This window comes from Loxodonta africana, chromosome 23 (assembly GCF_030014295.1).
Source record: "Loxodonta africana isolate mLoxAfr1 chromosome 23, mLoxAfr1.hap2, whole genome shotgun sequence".
NCBI lineage: Eukaryota > Metazoa > Chordata > Mammalia > Proboscidea > Elephantidae > Loxodonta > Loxodonta africana.
This window is the reverse complement of record NC_087364.1, coordinates 22040919-22055355: the sequence shown is the minus strand read 5'-3', so window position 1 is coordinate 22055355 and position 14437 is coordinate 22040919. Positions and strand designations below refer to the sequence as shown.

The following is a 14437-nucleotide window of genomic DNA, read 5'->3' as shown; positions in this document are numbered from 1 at the left end:
CCGCCCCCGTGAACTAGGTGGGCCCCCTCCCGGGGTTAGTTCAGATGGGTGGAGTAGCTCCCTGTGCTTGTGCCGCGACCGAGTGTCCTGGCTGGAACGCTGTTCTCCCCACTCCAATACCAGTCGCTACCTCCCGGGGACTTCTCCTACCGGCTGCGTCCCACGCCACCTGCACGAACTGGCTGGTCCCCTTCCCGGGGTTAGTTCAGGGGGTGGAGCAACTCTCCGTGTTTATGGCGTACCTGCGTCCAGTCCAAATCCCTGCGGGACGGTTCCCCGGCTCGGATGCTGCTCTTTCTGCTCCAAGATCAGTCACTGCCTCCCGGGGACTTCTCCTACCGGCTGCGTCCCACGCCGCCCGTGGAACCGGCTGGTCCCCCTCCCGGGGTTAGTTCAGGGGGGTGGAGCAGGTCTCTGTGCTTGTGCCGTACCTGACTGGTACGCTGGCTCCAGGCTCTGGAAACAATCGCTGCTTCCCCGTATTAGTTCGTTCTCCGTCTCTAAATCTGTGTTTGTTGTTCAGGATTCGTAGATTGTTATGTATGTGATCGATTCACTTGTTTTTCCGTGTCTTTGTTGTAAGAGGGATCCGAGGTAACGTCTGCCTAGTCCGCCATCTTGGCTCCGCCTGCAAGGTATGTTTTTCCACTTAAGTATATCCTTTTGAATTTCTTGTAGTAGAGCTTTGTAGTTTTCTTTGTATAGGTCTTTTACATCCTTGGTAAGATTTATTCCTAAGTATTTCATCTTCTTGGGGGCTACTGTGAATGGTATTGATTTGGTTATTTCCTCTTCGATGTTCTTTTTGTTGATGTAGAGGAATCCAAGTGATTTTTGTATGCTTCTTTTATAATCTGAGACTCTGCCAAACTCTTCTATTAGTTTCAGTAGTTTTCTAGAGGATTCCTTAGGGTTTTCTGTGTATAAGATCATGCCATCTGCAAATAGAGATAATTTTACTTCCTCCATGCCAATCCGGATGCCTTTTATTTCTTTGTCTAGCCTAATTGCCCTGGCTAGGACTTCTAGCACAATGTTGAATAAGAGCGGTGATAAAGGGCATCCTTGTCTGGTTCCCGTTCTCAAGGGAAATGCTTTCAGCTTCTCTCTATTTAGAGTGATGTTGGCTGTTGGCTTTGCATAGATACCCTTTGTTATGTTGAGGAATTTTCCTTCAATTCCTATTTTGGTGAGAGTTTTTATCATAAATGGGTGTTGGACTTTGTCAAATGCCTTTTCTGCATCAATTGATAAGATCATGTGGTTTTTGTCTTTTGTTTTATTTATGTGATGGATTACATTGATGGTTTTTCTGATATTAAACCAGCCTTGCATACCTGGTATAAATCCCACTTGATCGTGGTGAATTATTTTTTTGATATGTTGTGGAATTCTATTGGCAAGAATTTTGTTGAGGATTTTTGCATCTATGTTCATGAGGGATATAGGTCTGTAATTTTCTTTTTCTGTAATGTCTTTACCTGGTTTTGGTATCAGGGAGATGGTGGCTTCATAGAATGAGTTGGGTAGTATTCCGTCATTTTCTATGCTTTGAAATACCTTCAGTAGTAGTGGTGTTAACTCTTCTCTGAACGTTTGGTAGAACTCTGCAGTGAAGCCATCCAGGCCAGGGCTCTTTTTGTTGGGAGTTTTTTGATTACCGTCTCAATCTCTTTTTTTGTTATGGGTCTATTTAGTTGTTCTACTTCTGAATGTGTTAGTTTAGGTAGGTAGTGTTTTTCCAGGAATTCATCCATTTCTTCTAGGTTTGCAAATTTGTTAGAGTACAATTTTTCGTAATAATGATATGATTCTTTTAATTTCAGTTGGTTCTGTTGTGATGTGGTCCTTCTCATTTCTTATTCGGGTTATTTGTTTCCTTTCCTGTATTTCTTTAGTCAGTCTAGCCAATGGTTTATCAATTTTGTTAATTTTTTCAAAGAACCAGCTTTTGGCTTTGTTAATTCTTTCAATTGTTTTTCTGTTCTCTAATTCATTTAGCTCAGCTCTAATTTTTATTATTTGTTTTCTTCTGGTGGCTGATGGGTTCTTTTGTTGCTCACTTTCTATTTGTTCAAGTTGTCGGGACAGTTCTCTGATTTTGGCTCTTTCTTCTTTTTGTATGTGTGCATTTATCGATATAAATTGGCCTCTGAGCACTGCTTTTGCTGTGTCCCAGAGGTTTTGATAGGAAGTATTTTCATTCTCGTTGCATTCTATGAATTTCCTTATTCCCTCCTTGATGTCTTCTATAACCCAGTCTTTTTTCACGGAGGGTATTGTTCAGTTTCCAAGTATTTGATTTCTTTTCCCTAGTTTTTCTGTTATTGATTTCTAGTTTTATTGCCTTGTGGTCTGAGAAGATGCTTTGTAATATTTCGATGTTTTGGACTCTGCAAAGATTTGTTTTATGACCTAATATGTGGTCTATTCTAGAGAATGTTCCATGTGCACTAGAAAAAAAAAGTATACTTTGCAGCAGTTGGGTGGAGAGTTCTGTATAAGTCAATGAGGTCAAGTTGGTTGATTGTTGTAAGTAGGTCTTCCGTGTCTCTATTGAGCTTCTTACTGGATGTCCTGTCCTTCTCCGAAAGTGGTGTGTTGAAGTCTCCTACTATAATTGTGGAGGTGTCTATCTCACTTTTCAGTTCTGTTAAAATTTGATTTATGTATCTTGCAGCCCTGTCATTGGGTGCATAAATATTTAATATGGTTATGTCTTCCTGATCAATTGTCCCTTTTATCATTATGTAGTGTCCTTCTTTATCCTTTGTGGTGGATTTAAGTCTAAAGTCTATTTTGTCAGAAATTAATATTGCTACTCCTCTTCTTTTTTGCTCATTGTTTGCTTGATATATTTTTTTCCAGCCTTTGAGTTTTAGTTTGTTTGTGTCTCTAAGTCTAAGGTGTGTCTGTTGTAGGCAGCATATTCACGGATCGTGTTTCTTTATCTAGTCCGAAACTCTCTGTCTCTTTATTGGTGCATTTAGTCCATTTACATTCAGCGTAATTACAGATAAATGTTTAGTGTTGTCATTTTGATGCCTTTTTATGTGTGTTGTCGACAATTTCATTTTTCCAAATACTTTTTTGTGCTGAGACGTTTTTCTTAATAAATTGTGAGATCCTCATTTTCGTAGTGTTTGACTTTATATTTGTTGAGTCGTTACGTTTTTCTTGGCTTTTATCTTGAGTTACTGAGTTGTTATACCTCTTTGTGGTTACCTTATTATTTACCCCTATTTTTCTAAGTAAAAACCTAACTTGTATTGTTCTATATTGCCTTGTATCACTCTCCATATGGCAGTTCTATGCCACCTGTATTTAGTCCCTCTTTTTGATTATTGTGATCTTTTACATATCGACTTCCGTGATTCCCTGTTATGAGTATTTTTTTTTTTAAATCTTAATTTGTTTTTGTGATTTCCCTATTTAAGTTGATATCAGGATGTTCTGTTTTGTGACCTTGTGTTGTGCTGATATCTGATATTATTGGTTTTCTGACCAAACAATTTCCTTTAGTATTTCTTGTAGCTTTGGTTTGGTTTTTGCAAATTCTCTAAACTTGTGTTTATCTGTAAATATCTTAATTTTGCCATCATATTTCAGAGAGAGTTTTGCTGGATATATGATCCTTGGCTGGCAGTTTTTCTCCTTCAGTGCTCTGTATATGTCCTCCCATTCCCTTCTTGCCTGCATGGTGTCTGCTGAGTAGTCTGAACTTATTCTTATTGATTCTCCCTTGAAGGAAACCTTTCTTTTCTCCCTGGCTGCTTTTAAAATTTTCTCTTTATCTTTGGTTTTGGCGAGTTTGATGATAATATGTCTTGGTGTTTTTCTTTTTGGATCAATCTCAAATGGGGTTCGATGAGCATCTTGGATAGATATCCTTTCGTCTTTCATGATGTCAGGGAAGTTTTCTGTCAGGAGTTCTTCAACTATTTTCTCTGTGTTTTCTGTCCTCCCTCCCTGTTCTGGGACTCCAATCACACGCAAGTTATCCTTCTTGATAGAGTCCCACATGATTCTTAGGGTTTCTTCATTTTTTTTAATTCTTTTATCTGATTTTTTTTCAGCTATGTTGGTGTTAATTCCCTGGTCCTCCAGATGTCCCCGTCTGCATTCTAATTGCTCGAGTCTGCTCCTCTGACTTCTAATTCTGTAATTTTATTGTTAATCTTTTGGATTTCTACATGCTGTCTCTCTATGGATTCTTGCAACTTATTAATTTTTCCACTATGTTCTTGAATAATCTTTTTGAGTTCTTCAACAGTTTTATCAGTGTGTTCCTTGCCTTTTTCTGCAGTTTGCCTTATTTCATTTCTGATGTCTTGAAGCATTCTGTAAATTAGTTTTTTATATTCTGTATCTGATAATTCCAGGATTGTATCTTCATTGGGGAAAGATTTTGATTCTTTTGTTTGGGGGGTTGGAGAAGCTGTCATGGTCTGCTTCTTTATGTGGTTTGATATGGACTGCTGTCTCTGAGCCATCACTGGGAAACTAGTTTTTCCAGAAAATCCGCTAAAAAAAAAAATGCAGTCAGATCCCTATCAGAATTGCCTTTGGATTATAACTGCCACCTTGTTCCCTGTAAGGATGAAAGTCTGAGATTTGGATCATATATGTTTGGCTGTAGCTGGTTCTGTGTTTTTAGTCCAATTAGGGGTGGATTTTTGGTCCCTGGGTTTTTTTTTGTTTTGTTTTGTTCCTTCTCTCAGGCTGAAAGAGTGGGCTAGGAAAAGACCAAAAGAAAAAAAAAAGTGGGGGGGAAGCAAAGCCACACGGAGCCGGAGCCGTTCTCCCTCTGGCTCAGGCAATTCCAATGTTAACGAAGCCGCCTGGGGAGGGAGGGGGAGGGATCAGAGAGATAGGAGAGTAGCACCTCAGAATATAGCCAGAGTTGCTTGTCTTGCTTGGAATGACTATTATATCTGAGATTCATGCGGGGTGTGTCGCCTATGTGTGCTGGCTGTGTGGAGATTGCCCCCGGGGGTCTGGCCCTCTGAAGCCACCTGCTGCCAGTCCAAATCCTAGCGTCAAGGTTTCCCTGCTGGGACGCTTTACTCTCGGCTCCAAAATCAGTCGCTGCCTCCCGGGGACTTCTCGTCCAGCCAGCCGCATCGTCGCGCCGCCCCCGAGGACGAGCTGGGCCCCCTCCCGGGGTTAGTTCAGGGGAGTGGAGCAGCTCTCCGTTCTTGTGCCGTGACAGCGCCCAGCCAAAATCGGGGCAGGACGATTCCCCGGCTGGGACGCTGCTCTCCCAGCTCCAAGACCAGTCACTGCCTCCCGGGGACTTCTCCCATGGCTGCGTCACCACGCCACCTGCACGAACTGGCTGGGCCCCCTCCCGGGGTGAGTTCAGGGGGTAGGGCTGGGCCCCTTGTTTGCACCGTCAGCTTCCCTGGGCTCTGCCCTAAATCGGGCGCCAAAGGTTACCTGACTGGGATGCTGGCTCCAGGCTCCGAAAAGAGTCGCTGCTTCCCCGTATTTGTTCATTTTCCGTCTCTAATTCTGTGTTTGTTGTTCAGGGTTCGTAGATTGTTATGTACTTGATCGATTCACTTGTTTTTCCGAGTCTTTGTTGCAAGAGGGATCCGAGGTAGCGTCTACCTAGTCCACCATCTTGGCCCCGCCTCCCAGTATTTTGAACAAATTATACTTTTAAATCCCCACCTGGCTCCACAAGTGTCAATTTAAACTATACCCTGTGGCTGAAGGTGGCACTTGAACTCTGCATAAACTCTTCCTAAAATCCTCCTCTGATGCTCCCATCCTGGAAGCCTAATCCTGAAAGTGGCTCTCACCTGCCCCAGCTCTTCATTGAGATTTGACGTTCTGGCCACGGCATAGAGGTTGTTTTCTTTAAAGTGCATGTCTTCATCCTGCAAGAAACAAAAATATAATCTAAGGCACAGAGTCAGAACTAAAGCTCAAAGTTTCTTCAGGAAGCCTATATGGTCCCTCATTTTCCAGCGTGGTTGCCATTTAGAAAGAATTCACAAAGGAGAGTCTAGAATACTTGGCTTTAAACAGATACGTGCTAGTTTTTCACATGTACTGGGAGAGTCAATTCAGAAGAGGCAATGCCACGGAGGAACAAATGTGGCTGTGATGGTGATTTGGAATTGGGAGACTTGGCTTTCAGATCCTGGCTCTGTCTCAGACACATTGTGCGACCCTGAGTAAGTTAATGTATGTCTTTGTGTCTCAGTTACCGCACCTGTAAAATGGGAGTAAGAACATGGATCTCATGGCATGGTTGTGAAAATTAAATGAGAATGCCTTTGAAAGCACTTCCTCACACATCGTTTCTGTTACAATAATATCCCCTTTCAACTGATAGTAATCCAATGACATATAATTTTATTTAAAAGCAAAGAATTTTAAAGTACAACTAAAATTTCAACCCTACATTCGAATTGGAAAATTACTTTGTTAAATTTGCTGAGTATTAACTACAATCAGGCTGTCACCTAAGAAATCTCTTCTTTAATTTGAAGTGATTCTGGAATGACTATGGGTCTGTCATTCTTTCCATGGATGTTGCTCCCAAGATGTCAGACTCCATCGGTAAGTCTACTGGACACTCCTCCTCTTCGAGGAGCCTGAATTTTAATGGATTAACTTTCTCCTACCACTTTCTATTATAAGTGATACTGAACCACTATCTCTTAAATCTTTCTTATCAGCCAAAATAAAACCTGAAAAAATAATGTCCTCAGAGTGACCCAGAGAGGCCCAGGTTAATGCCAGGTTAAAACCAGTGCTCGGCTTGACTGTCGAGAGGATCAGGGGTCATTCAGCTGCACTGGCCCTGCCATAAAATGAATAAAACCAAACCAGTTTCCACAGAGTTGATTCTGACTCATGGTGACCCTGGGTGTGCAGAATAGAACTGCTCCATAATGTTTTCAGGCTATGACCTCTCAGAAGCAGATCACCAGGCTTTACTTCTGAGATGCTTCTGGGTGGGTTTGAACCACCAACCTTTTGGTCAATAGCTGAGTGCTTCACTGTTTGCACCACCCAGGGACTCCTCTCAAATATGATAGCTGGCTTAGGACCGGGCGATGTTTCGTTCTGTTATACATAAGGTCACCACGAGCTGGAGTCGGCTCAATGGCAACTAACAACAATGATTCTTAAAATTATTCTTAATAGGATTCTTAGAAAGAAAACAAAAGCCATAGCTTGGGAGAGAATGTTTTTAACTCTCTGATTTTAATACTCACCCAGTTTATAAACAGACCCTGAGTATATTTCACAATTTCAAGCGTCACCAGCAGGCTAATGGGAATGAGATTGTGGTACAAGATGATGAACACCAGTAGGTCAAACCCGAAGTTGCCAGAGGTGAAATCTATAGAAGGAAATTAGAGGAATCGCATCACGACTTCAGGAAATACATATATATATATATTGCATTGTTTTGTTTAAAAGCTTTGGATTTTACCATGAAAATTACTATTAAAAATATAGTTGTTATTGTTAGATGCTGTCTAGTCTAATTTCGACTTATGGTGACCCCATGTGACAAGGTAGAACTGTCCCATAAGGCTTTGTAGGTTGTAATCTTTAGAAGGGAAAGTGGTGGTACGTTGTCTCACTTACTTTGGACATGTTATCAGGAGGGACCAGTCCCTGGAGAAGGACATTATGCTAGGTAGAGGGCCAGGAATAAAGAAGAAGACCTTCAACTAGATGAAATGACAAAGTAGCTTAGCTGCAATAATGGGCTCAAACATAGCAACGATTGTGAGGGCGGTGCAGGACCAGACAGCATTTTGTTCTGTTGTACGTAGGGTCACTATGAGTTGGAATCGACTCATAAGGGAGCAGAACACCAGGTCTTTCTCCTGTGGAGCATCTGAATGGGTTCAGATCGCCAGCCTTTCAGTTAAGCCAAGCTCTTAACCATTGACCCACCAAGGCCCCTAAAGTATAGTTAAGTGAACACAAATACAAATCAGTTTTTAAAATACTCGTTAGGCACCAGCCATGTAATAGGCAGTATGGGAAGGGCTGGAGATACAAGATCTAATAAGACAGAGAGCTTAGACTGTAGCTTGAGATAGGCAAGCCAACAATTACGGCATGATGGATCCCATGATAGAACTAATGAGCGTTAAGTATGGCGACTGAAACACAAAGTGGAGTGTCTAGAAAGGAGTTACAGAAAAGGGAGGGAGCCAAGTTTTGAAGAAGTGAGTTTGTTAAACGCAGGAGATGAGGGGAAGGGAATAAGGAGAACGTTCTAGCTAGAAGTAGGTCTGAAGTCACAGAGATGGGAAACAGCATTTGGAAAACTAATGTTAAAAATGATATAACATTATTACAATTTTTTTAACTCAGGGAAAGAACGAAAGTGAGATTTTAAAAAAAGATCGTGATACTTGGTAAAATCTAGTGATTTAAAATTTTCTTTTAAAGATGGGTGAGTTTATAAGAGTAATTTTCCAAAAAGAATTCAACCTAACTTCGCAGAAAGCTATCTAAAAATCTCTAGAAAGTATTCAGGGGCTTATACTCATGGACTTATAAAAACTTTCTAAAAACATGTATGTTATGGCTTAAATTTATATGGCTACGTTGGAGGGGAGGGGTTATAATTGAAAAGAATAAACACAAATTTCTTTGTAAAGGATACACATAATTAATCACAAATCTGTATTTTTTTTCCTACTGCAAAATGTCACCAGAAAGACAAGCTTTAATCTGAGTATGCACTTTTAACATAATGTTCATTACAGTGACTTAACAATAAAGCCCCTCTGAAAATTAATATTTCACTTAGGATATTGCTGCAGATACAAAAGTAAGGTGTTACATTTTCTAGAGAAGCAGAGAGCATTTTTTTTTCTCAAAAATGTATATAATATGTAATTGGTTCTCCTATACCTTCATGTTATCCAGTAGATAGAAAATAGATATTGATACAGATGTAGATATAGATAAGTATGTAGAGACAGTGACAATGGATTTTTTTAATTTTTCTATGTTAAAAAAAACTTTTTTTATTGTGCTTTTAAGTGAAAGTTTACAAAGCAAGTCAGTCTCTCATACAAAAACTCATATACTCCCTGCTGTGTAACCCTAGCTGCTGTCCCCCTAAAGTGACAGTACACTCCTCTTCTCCACCCTGTATTTCCCATGTCCATTCAACCAGCTCCTGTCCCCTTCTGCATTCTCATCTCGCCTCCAGGCAGGAGCTGCCCACATAGTCTCATGTGTCTGCTTCAGCCAAGAAGCTCACTCCTCAACAGGACCATTTTCTATCTTCTAGTCTAATCCCTGCCCGAAGAGTTGGCTTTGGGAATGGTTCCAGTCTTGGGCTAACAGAGGGTCCAGGAGCCATCACCTCTGGGGTCCCTCCAGTCTCAGTCAGACCATTAAGTCTGGTCTTTTTTTGAGTATTTGTGGTCTGCATCCCACTGTTCTCCTGTTCCATTAAGGATTCTCTGTTATGTTCCCTGTCAGGGCAGTCATCGGTTGTAGCCGGACACCATATAGTTCTTCTGGCCTCAGGCTGATATAGTCTCTGGTTTATGTGGCCCTTTCTGTCTCTTGGGCTCATAATTACTTGTGTCTTTGCTGTTCTTCATTCTCCTTTGCTCCAGGTGGTTTGAGGCCAACTGATGCATCTTAGATGGCCACTTGCTAGCTTTTAAGACCCCAGGTGCCACTCGCCAAAGTGAGAGACAGAGCATTTTCTTAATACACTTTGTTATGCCAATTGACCTAGATGTCCCCTGAAACCATGATTCCCAGACCCCTGTCTCTGCTACTCTGGCCTTTGAAGCATTTGGTTGTATTCAGGAAACTGCTTTTGGTTTAGTCCAGTTGTGCTGACCTCCCCTGTTTTGTGTGTTGTTTTTCCCTTCACCTAAAATAGTTCTTGTCTATTATCTAATTAGTGAATACCCCTCTCCCTTCCTCCCCACCCTCATAACCATCAACGAATATTTTCTTCTCTGTTTAAACTTTTCCTTGAGTTCTTATAATAGTGGTCTCATACAATATTTGTCCTTTTGCAAATGACTAATTTCACTCAGCATAGTGCCTTCCAGATTCCTTCATGTTATGAGATGTTCCACATATTCATCGTCATTCTTCGTCATTGCATAGTATTACATTGTGTGAATGTACTATAATTTGTTTATCCATTCATCTGTTGATGGCACCTTGGTTGTTTCCGTCTTTTTGCTACTGTAAACAGTGCTGCAATGAACATGGGTGTGCATATATCTGTTCACATAAAGGCTCTTATTTCTCAAGGATATATTCCAAGGAGTGGAATTGCTCAATAGTGTGGTAGTTCTATTTCCAGCTTGGTTGTACCAGCAGTGTATAGGTGTTCCAGTCTCTCCACAACCTCTCCAAAATTTATTATTTTGTGGTTTTTGGATTAATGCCAGCCTCGCTGGGGTGAGATGGTATCTCATTGTAGTTTTGATTTCGATTACTCTAATGGCTAATGATTGCGAGCATTTCCTCATGTATCTGTTAGCTGCCTGAATGTCTTCTTTGGGGAAGTGCCTGTTCATATCCTTTGCCCATTTTTTAATTGGGTTATTTGTCTTTTTGTTGCTGAGTTTTTGCAGTATCATGTCGATTTTCCAAAAACTTTTTCCGTTTGTAGGTAGTCTTTTTACTCTTTTGGTGAAGTCTTTTGATGAGCATAAGTGTTTGATTTTAGAGAAGCCCCCAGTTATCTAGTTTCTTTTCTGGTATTTGTGCATTGTTAGTAATGTTTTGTATACTGTTTATGCCATGTATTAGGGTGCTTCACATTGTCCTTATTTTTCTTCTATAATCTTTATTGTTTTAGATTTTATATTTTGGTCTTTGATAAATTTTGAGTTAGTTTTTGTGAGGTATGAGTCTTGTTCCATTTTTTTGCAGATGATTATCCAGTTATGCTAGTACCAGTTGTTAAAGAGACTGTCTTTTGCCCATTTAATGGATTTTGGGCCTTTGTCAAATATCAGCTGCTTGTATGTGGATGGATTTATGTCTGGTTTCTCAATTCTGTGCCTTTGGTCTATGTACCTGTTGTTGTACCAGTACCAGGCTGTTTTGACTACTGTGGTGGTATAATATGTTCTAAAATCGGGTAGCATGAGACCTCTCACTTTGTTCTTCTTTTTCATTAATGCTTTACTTATCTAGGGCCTCTTCTTTTTCCAAATGAAGTTGATGATTTGTTTCCCCATCACATTAAAAAATGTCACTGGAATTTGGATCAAGATTGCATTGTATGTATAGATTGATTTTGGTAGAAGAGATGTTTTCAGAATGGTAAGTCTTCCTATCCATGAGCAAGGTATGTTTTTCCAGTTGTATAGGTCTCTTTTGATTTCCTGCAGTAGTGTCTTGTAGTTTTCTTTGTATAGGTCTTTTATGTCTCTGGTTAGATTTATTCCTAAGTATTTTATTTTCTTGGGAGCTATTGTAGATAGTATTGATTTGGTGATTTCCTCTTCGATGTTCTCTCTTTCAGTGTAGAGGAATCCAACTGATTTGTGTACATTTATTTTGTATCCTGATACTCTGCTGAACTCTTTTATTAGTTTCAGTAGTTTTCTTGTGGATTCTTTAAGGTTTTCTGTATATAAGATCATGTCATCTGCAAATAGAGATATGTTTACTTCTTCATTGCCAATTTGGATGTCCCTTATTTCTTTATCTAGCCTAATTGCTCTGGCTAGGACCTCCAGCACAATGTGAAATAAGAGTGGTGATAAAGGGCATCCTTGTCTGGTTCCCATTCTTAAGAGGATTGCTTTCAGACTCTCTCCATTTAGGATGATGTTGGCTGTTGACTTTGTATAGATGTCCTTTATCATGTTGAGGAATTTCCCTTCTATTCCTATTTACCCGCTGCCATCAAGTCGATTCCAACTCATAGCAACCTTATAGGGCAGAGTAGAATGGCCACATAGGGTTTCCAAGAAGCGCCTGGTGGATTTGAACTACTGACCTTGTGGTTAGCATGCATACCACTTAACAACTATGCCACCAGGGTTTCCTCTGTTTCCTTCTATTTAGCTGAGAGTTTTTATTATGAATGGGTGTTGGACTTTGTCAAATGCCTTTTCTGCATCAATTGATAAGATCATGTGGTTCTCGTCTTTTGTTTTATTTATGTGGTGGATTACATTAATTGTTTTTCTAATGTTGAACCATCCCTGCATACCTGGTATGAGTCTCACTTGGTCATGGTGGATTATTTTTTTGATATGTTGTTGAATTCTATTGGCTAGAATTTTGTTGAGGATTTTTGCATCTAAATTCATGAGGGATATAGGTCTGTAATTTTCTTTTTTTGTGGTGTCTTTATCTGGTTTTGGTTCAGGATTATGCTATGCTGGCTTGATGGAATGAGATTGGGAGTATTCCATGGTCTGAAATATCTTTAGTAGTAGTGGTGTTAAATCTTCTCTGAAAGTTTGGTAGAATTCTGCAGTGAATCCATCAGGGTCAGGGCTTTTTTTTTGTTGGGAGTTTTTAAATTGCCTTTCCAATCTCTTCTTTTTTTTATGATTTTATTTAGTTGTTCTTCTGTTTGTGTTAGTTTAGGTAGGTAGTGTGTTTCTAGAACTTTTTTCATTTCTTCTAGGTTTTCAAATTTGTTAGAATAAAATTTTTCATATAATCTGATATGATTCTTCCAATTTCATTTGGGCGTGTTGTGATATAGCCCAACTCATTTCTTATTCAGGTTATTTTCTGCCTCTCCTTTTTTTTTTTTGTCAGTTTGGCCAGTGGTTTATCGATTTTATTGATCTTTTCAAAGAACAAGCTTTTGGTCTTGTTAACTCTTCCAATTGTTTTCCTGTTCTCTATTTCATTGAATTCTGCTCTAATTTTTATTATTTGCTTTCTTTTGGTGCTGAGGGTTTCTTTTGTTGCCCTCTATTTATTCAAGTTGTAGGGATAATTCTTTGATTTGGGCCCTTTCTCCTTTTCAGATGTGTGCATTTAGTGCTATAAATTGACTTCTGAGCACTGCTTTAGCTGTGTCCCAAAGGTTCTGATAGGAAGTGTTGCATTCTCATTGGATTCTATGAATTTCTTTATTCCCTCCTTAATTTCTTCTATAACCCAGTGTTTTTTGAGCAAGGTGTTGTTCAGTTTCCAGGTGTTTGATGTCTTTTTCCTGCTTTTTCTGTTATACAAACCTGTATTAATATAGGCAGAATTAAATAGTAAATATTATTTGTAAGTTAAAATCTTAGAGCCATTTTTCTTAAAAGAGACCATACCTATAATTTAGAACAATAGTAGCTAAATCTAGATTTCTAAATTCCAACAACCTAAAACTGAAGTTTTATTCAAACTCTTTCACTTTGCATTTACTGACTTTCCCTTATTGGCTAAGATTATATTACCATACTTACTACATTATTTTTATGTTCACAAAAATTCTTTTAATAAAACTAGAGCCAGGAATAAGTATGACTATTTTAGGGACAGAGAAACTTAGACAAAAGCCTTTAGTGCTTTGCCAAATTTATTAATTACTGAAAATGTAGCTATAGCTTTAATCACCCAGTAGTTTTTTGTTTGTTTGTTTTTCCCTTTGGACAAGAATGTCCTGGGCAGAGTAGTTTAGTCCAGAGCCAATTAGGGGTTCTTATTGCAAATAAGCCACTAACTGCCTTCTGTGATTTCTCGTAAACATTCAGAGTCTCAGCTTCATATGCAATGTAACAAGTGGCAGGACTAGAAAACTTCAGAGTTCTGTTTCAATTCTTGCATTATTTCATTTAGTCAATCAGTTCATTACTGAGCTCTTGTTATGTAAGTGCACTGTCCAATGATAAGCAAAATGGTTCCCGTCCTCAAAAACTCACAATGTAGTGAAGGGGAGAGATAATAAATAAATGGTAATTATAAAAGATGATAGTGAGCTGAATGATCTTGATTAAGGATGTTGTTACAGAAGCCAAAGGAGGAGGTCCTTACTAGACAATGGAAGGAGGTAAAACTAATGCATCTGAAGGAGGAAATGCCTCATCTCAGTCTGAAATTAGGAGTGGGAGTTGTCCAGGCATGGAGTGATCAAGGAGTATTTGAGGAGAAGGAACACATAACCAAAGGCCAGGAGGATGGATTGGAGAAAGACCAGAAAAGTAGTCCTTGGTTGTTGTTGTTAGGTGCTGTCAAGTTGTTTCCTACTAAGACGACTCCATGTGACATAAAAGGAGTGTCCCATAGGGTTCCTAGGCTGTAATCTTCACAGGAGCAGATCACCAGGCCTTTCTCCCAAGGAGCTGCTGGGTGAGTTCGAACCACCAACCTTTGGGATAGCAACTGAGCGCTTAACCACTGCTCCATCTGAGCTCCTTATAGTCCTTGGTTAATGGAAAGTAAAGTGCTAAGTAAGAAGTGTCAAGATAGCATGCTATAAAGACAGGATTAGATTACAGAC

The 14437-nt window shown here is 39.6% G+C and overlaps 1 protein-coding gene across 1 annotated transcript in view; it reads right to left on the bottom strand.

Annotated features, from left to right (window-relative positions):
• Positions 1–14437, bottom strand: part of LOC100665810 (phospholipid-transporting ATPase IB) — a 267082-nt gene that overhangs the window by 134239 nt on the left and 118406 nt on the right. The window contains exons 12-13 of the mRNA XM_064275196.1: positions 7236–7363; positions 5808–5885 (exon numbers count right to left, since the gene is read on the bottom strand). Coding sequence (XP_064131266.1) covers positions 5808–5885; positions 7236–7363 — 206 coding nt within the window. The remainder of the gene's footprint in view (positions 1–5807; positions 5886–7235; positions 7364–14437) is intronic.